This window comes from Sinocyclocheilus anshuiensis, unplaced genomic scaffold, assembly GCF_001515605.1.
Source record: "Sinocyclocheilus anshuiensis isolate Anshui unplaced genomic scaffold, SAMN03320099.WGS_v1.1 scaffold936, whole genome shotgun sequence".
Classification (NCBI taxonomy): domain Eukaryota; kingdom Metazoa; phylum Chordata; class Actinopteri; order Cypriniformes; family Cyprinidae; genus Sinocyclocheilus; species Sinocyclocheilus anshuiensis.
The window spans coordinates 852,249-857,750 of record NW_015552621.1 but is presented as its reverse complement, the minus strand read 5'-3'; the positions used below and the strand labels follow the sequence as shown (position 1 = coordinate 857,750).

Here is a 5,502-nt window from a genome sequence, read left to right as displayed (position 1 = left end):
GCTTTTAAAGCGGAAGTTAAATTCACTAAACTAAAAATGAAAATAAATGAGAACAAAAGCACATTCAAGAGTTGTGTTAGGCTATTTTGATTACCCCATTACAGTCACTTTACAGTCAGTGCTATCATAAAAATAGACTTAAATTTTAGGTTTAAAATTCTACACGTCACATTTATTGTCCAACTACAAATATTTCAGCGAAATGTATATTTTAGTCAGAATTATTGCGCTCCTATTTAATTGAGCTCTGTCTGTTTGGTGCGCATGCGCGCAACGGCACTCGTTCACTGAAGTCTGTGAAGTTTAACGGAGAATCCCAAAGAAGAAGGTCGGTTCATGCACTTCTGACAGAAAAATGGAAATATTTCCATGGCTTTCTAACATTTACAGATAGAGAATATACCTGTGAAATGTAAGTTATGCATTCAGGAAGACAGCACATCTCAAACACATTAAACAGCGCGAGTGGCCTAGTGTCTCTGTCAGCGGCACACGCAGCCTTTCTGTCAGAGCATCTGATGGCCGAGCCGCTTAAACTAATATGCTAAATGAAACTATAAACTATGTCTTACCAGTTTTTAAAGGCCTTAATATGAAGCTTGTCACATGTTTAGAACAAATTGGATTATGCACTTTCTCTGCAGCAGCTCAGTCTGTGTCCTCCGCTTCAGATGCGCTCGTATCAAACTACTGTATATCGATATAAACGGTATAGCCTCATATCGAATCGCTTATAAAGAAAGTATCGATATATCGTACAAACTCGATATACCACCCAGCGCTAACTTGGAATTTAGTGTATGAATCATATGGACCACTTCTATGGTTCATTTGTGTCCTTTTTCAAGATTGAAAGCTTTAGTCTCTATTTGCTGCAATTCTATGGAAATGAAAAGCCTTCCTCGTTTGTTCCATGAAAGAAAATCATTCAGATTTGGAACGACATGAGGGTGAGAAATTGAAAACAGAATAGTCATTTCTGTGTGAACTGTCCCTTTAGAAGTGTACAGTCAGTGAGAGAGGCAGACTGAAGCTGGAGACACAGATGGATGGCGTGATACTGATCGTTTCATACTGAATGGAGCCGAGACAGACCTTAAAGAAAATGTGTATGAAAATCTCACAACAAATAACTGCATTTCAGGCGACATTTTTTTCATTTTCTTTTTTTTCTTTAAAAACGTCTTTCTCATCTCAATATTTAAATTTTTTTCAGTCCGTTGTGCTACCCACATTCTTTGATACCTTTTCTTTTGTTCATTCTCTGTGTCGATATGTAAAACATGCTGTGACAGCTAGGATTTGTCGTGGTTGGTGCTACTGTCTGGATGAGGGTGAGGACGGCGAGTGTTTGCTGATACATATGTAGAGCATAAATCAGTGTCGGAGGACAAAGAGTTAGAGTATATATGGTGAGCCCACAGATTTGTAGGAAACTGAGAGGATATTAACAGCGTGCGATAGAGGGGAGTCATTCAAAGTGGTGGGGAGAGGAAAAGGTGAAGGGTCACGATGATGTGGAAGAGGAGGATGCTCAGTCTTCGTCCTGGTCCAAGTGGGCCTGCTCATCTATTTCATCATCTTCTGGTGGTGCAAAGCCATCCTGTAAAAAAATAGGCATTTTTTAGGATGATCATGGTATTTCAACACTGCACTGTATAAAATTTTGTATATTTCAATTATTTTAATGCACTTTTGTATTTGTCCATTATGGTTCCTGAGGAGCATGTCATTAGACTAGTTTTCTTAATTTTAGTTCTCAGTTTCATAGTGGTTCTAATTAAAACATCAGTAGCAACAATTTAATCTCCATTTCAATAAATTGATTTTGATTCTGAAGACTCAACACGGCATTTTTCATATATTCATATACAGTTGTCAGTAGATTTTGTTGCATTTCAGACAGCTTAGAACTTTAATGGTGCTCAAAATTTGATTTCCAAGGTGGCGAGGACTAATGAGCATAATGCATAATTAAGTTTATAATGTAATAATTTTTTTTAAGTGTTTTTACCATAATTGACTTTAGAACTCAAATTTGACTCTTGTTGAGTCATGTCATGGTGCCATCTTTCTGTTGGTTAATGCTGTGAATCTGCATGACCAACTTGGATTTAGTCAACAGCCGATACAAACTGATATTGATGTCGCAATTATGAATCAACCTGACAAATATATATGTCAAATAATTAGCAAAAAGATATCAAACGTATCATTGGCAGTACCTCTGTGGCATACAGAATGTCAATTATCCTACTGATAATGGGGTGGTTTTCAGTCTCATGTTCTTGACAGATCAGCTCAATGTCTCGAAGTTTGCTGAAGTAGAAATCTCTCTCCTTTTCCAGACCATCTACAGTTAACTTCAGCTCCATCAACTTAAAAAAAAACAAAGCAAAAGACAAAGGACAAAATGTAAGATACTACTTATCAGAACATCATCATTCCTTAATGGGAAAAAGTCAGTATGCTTACTATGATAAGACAATCTATATCCAGAAGAATATTAAATAAAATGCAATAATATGAATAAGTGGGATAGAAGATGAAGGAATGGTCTGAAGAAAATGGGAGAAAATAAAGATAAAAATGACAAATGCAAAATCTACCTACACTTTCTTTCTATTCAATTTCTACAATCTCCAATCCAAAGTATTCCAAGGTAGAGTAAGTCTTCCTTACCCTCCCAGGGACTCTACCTGTTGATTAAGCTCCATGATTTCAGCATCACTTCCCCCATTTCGGGCATGTGTGGGGTTCTTCCTTATGGTGGTGGTCACCCTCTGTGGTGTGGGCATGTTTTTAGGTACTGTTGGCGATGTTCTCTGAGGCCCTGAAATGGGAGATGTTTTACATTTAGTTACAATAAATGGGAGCTGTTCAGTAAATGTACAAACTGATCCATGCAATTTTAGGTTTCTGTCATTTCTATCAGCTTCTTAAACACATTTAGCTCTGTTCGATACCATAGTGGGCCAAAATGGACCCTCATAAGTGACTGATCTGAAACGTCCTACAAACAGCACTTATCATGAGAGCTCAAATAACGGTCAATTCTGAATTCTGTCTGCCAACTTAAGTGATTTTTTTTTCAGTAAGCTTATCCCATAGTATTTTGGGATTGCCTTCACATATAAAATATATAGACTTTCAATACCTTGTTTTGGCCAGAATTGCATAAGATCATTTTGCTGGCAAATCTTTTTACCATCCTCAAGAGTGAGCCTATGATGCCTTTAAAGAAATAGTTCACCCAAAAATGAAAACTTGTTGAAAATGTACTTACCCTCATGCAATACATGATGAGTTTGTTTCTTCGTCAGAACAGATCTGGAGAAATTTAATAACGCTTCCTCCAGGCCCCACCATAGCACAGTAACTGCACTTGTTAAAATTACAAATGACTTGCTTCTTGCGTCAGACCAAGGCTGCATCTCATTGCTAGTTTTACTTGATCTTAGTGCTGCGTTCGACACTATAGATCATGACATACTCAACAGCAACTTGTCTTTTGAAAATCATATTTCCCATGTTACAAAAACAGCATTCTTCCATCTTAGAAACATTACCAAGCTACGAAACATGTTACCTGTTTCTGATGCAGAAAAGCTAGTTCATGCATTCATGACCTCTAGACTGGACTATTGTAACGCACTGCTAGGTGGTTGTCCTTCACCTTCAATAAACAAGATACAGGTAGTCCAAAATGCAGCGGCTAGAGTCCTTACCAGGTCAAGAAAATATGATCATATTACCTAGGGCTGGAGGATATTGCTAAAAGTTATATCACGATATATTTCTTAATTTCGATAAAATTGCAGCGCTAAATAAAATTTCTATTATTTCTTTCTTTAAAAAAAAAATATACTGACTCCAAGCTTTTGAATGGAATAGTGTATAATGTTATAAAAGCTTTTTATTTCAGATAAATGCTGATCTTTGGATCTTTCTATTCATCAAAGAATCCTGAAAAAAAAATTTTTTAAATATTGATAATCAGCAAATCAGCATGTTCTGAATATTTAAAATAACTGCTTTCAAATAGAAAGCAGTTATTTTAAATAGTACAAATAATTCAAAATTTTACTGTTTTTGCTGCACTTTGGATAAAATAAATGTAGCCTTGGTGAGCAGAAGAGAATTCTTAAAAAAAAAAAAACATTAAAAATATTATAGTTCAGAACTTTAGACTGGTATTGTAGGCTGATTTTTCTTATCCACCTTTTTCTTCAACGTGGAAGTAAGCCTATGGGTGAGACTTCCGGTTCATTAGCCGCTATAGGTAAATAACGAGGAGAATAACAACGTGCAGTAAATGGTAAAACTGTTTGCACTACAAACCAGTGTGTTCATAATTAAGATAATACATTAAAATAATATGATAAGACACACCAATTTTCAATATCAAGCAGCAAAACGAACTGTTTTGTACAGCTAAAAATAGCTGGACGTGGATGAGACCGGAAGCTAGACCCATAGAATTTACAAATGGCCGCGTCCATTTTTACGACAAGAAAAAGTTGGATAGATTGAAACAAATGTGCTTCAGCCAGGATAAAGAATATGAAAAGTGCTCTGAGTTGCTGCAGAAAACAAAAAAATTGAGCAACAACAAAAACATGTTGCTAGTCTCAGCCTCAGACGTCACGCCCACGGACCATTGGCTAAACGTCTGATGCATGTCACACAAAAGTGGAAACACTTCAGGAGTTTCTAAGTCGTCGTCGGATTGGTTGAATTATACAGGATTTCCAGTAAACGTGCGTGTCGCGTTCTTTAACGTTCCGCCTGGAAACAAAGATGCCGTGATGCCAAACCCCCTCACGAAAGAAGAAAGCTGTCGTGTTTTCAACTGTGATGACGAGTGCTTATCAGGATCAACTAAACGCTGGATTTTCAAAAGTATGTGAAATATTTAAAGTTCGCGGCATAGAATCTTGAAAATACGTCCGAGAGTTTTAACAAAGACTGGTTTTACACACCGGTCTGTTATTGTGGCGACATTTCCACGCCCCGAAACGTGACGATGAACGAAACAAACTGTGATTGGTTGTTTGACATGTCGGTCAAACGGCCTCATGGGCGGGCCTTGGCCAATGAAAGCTGCCATGAATTCCAGACCTTCAGCCTGAAGGTCTGGCTACGCAAGACTAACATGTTGCTGGAGATGGGCTTATTATTGAAAATGCAAACTGATTGTCTGCCAGCAGGAGGCACTTTTAGAGTGATAAAACTAGCGGTTTCCCAGGTAACTGCTGTAATCAAAGCAGCTCCGCTCATGAACGCTACTTTATCAGAGAAAATGAAAATGCCATCGAAACTTTTCTGAAGACAGTCGGTTCCCTTCAGAGATACATTCATATAAAACACCCACGCCGCATTTTGATTTTGAAACGTGCAGTGCTCATGTTCATTCAACGAAATCAAACGCCACAAATAAATCAATGTATGGGGAACACTGGTAATGTATATCGAAATATCGGAAATGTGTTTAAAAATCAT

General features: G+C 37.3%; 1 protein-coding gene across 2 annotated transcripts in view; it reads right to left on the bottom strand.

Annotated features, from left to right (window-relative positions):
- Positions 1 to 722: 722 nt before the first annotated feature.
- Positions 723 to 5,502, bottom strand: part of LOC107666269 (microtubule-associated protein RP/EB family member 3-like) — a 13,290-nt gene continuing 8,510 nt past the window's right edge. For both annotated transcript variants that reach the window (XM_016457495.1, XM_016457496.1), the window contains exons 5-7: positions 2,700 to 2,833; positions 2,226 to 2,378; positions 723 to 1,603 (exon numbers count right to left, since the gene is read on the bottom strand). In XM_016457495.1, coding sequence (XP_016312981.1) covers positions 1,535 to 1,603; positions 2,226 to 2,378; positions 2,700 to 2,833 — 356 coding nt within the window. In that variant the 3' untranslated portion in view covers positions 723 to 1,534. The remainder of the gene's footprint in view (positions 1,604 to 2,225; positions 2,379 to 2,699; positions 2,834 to 5,502) is intronic.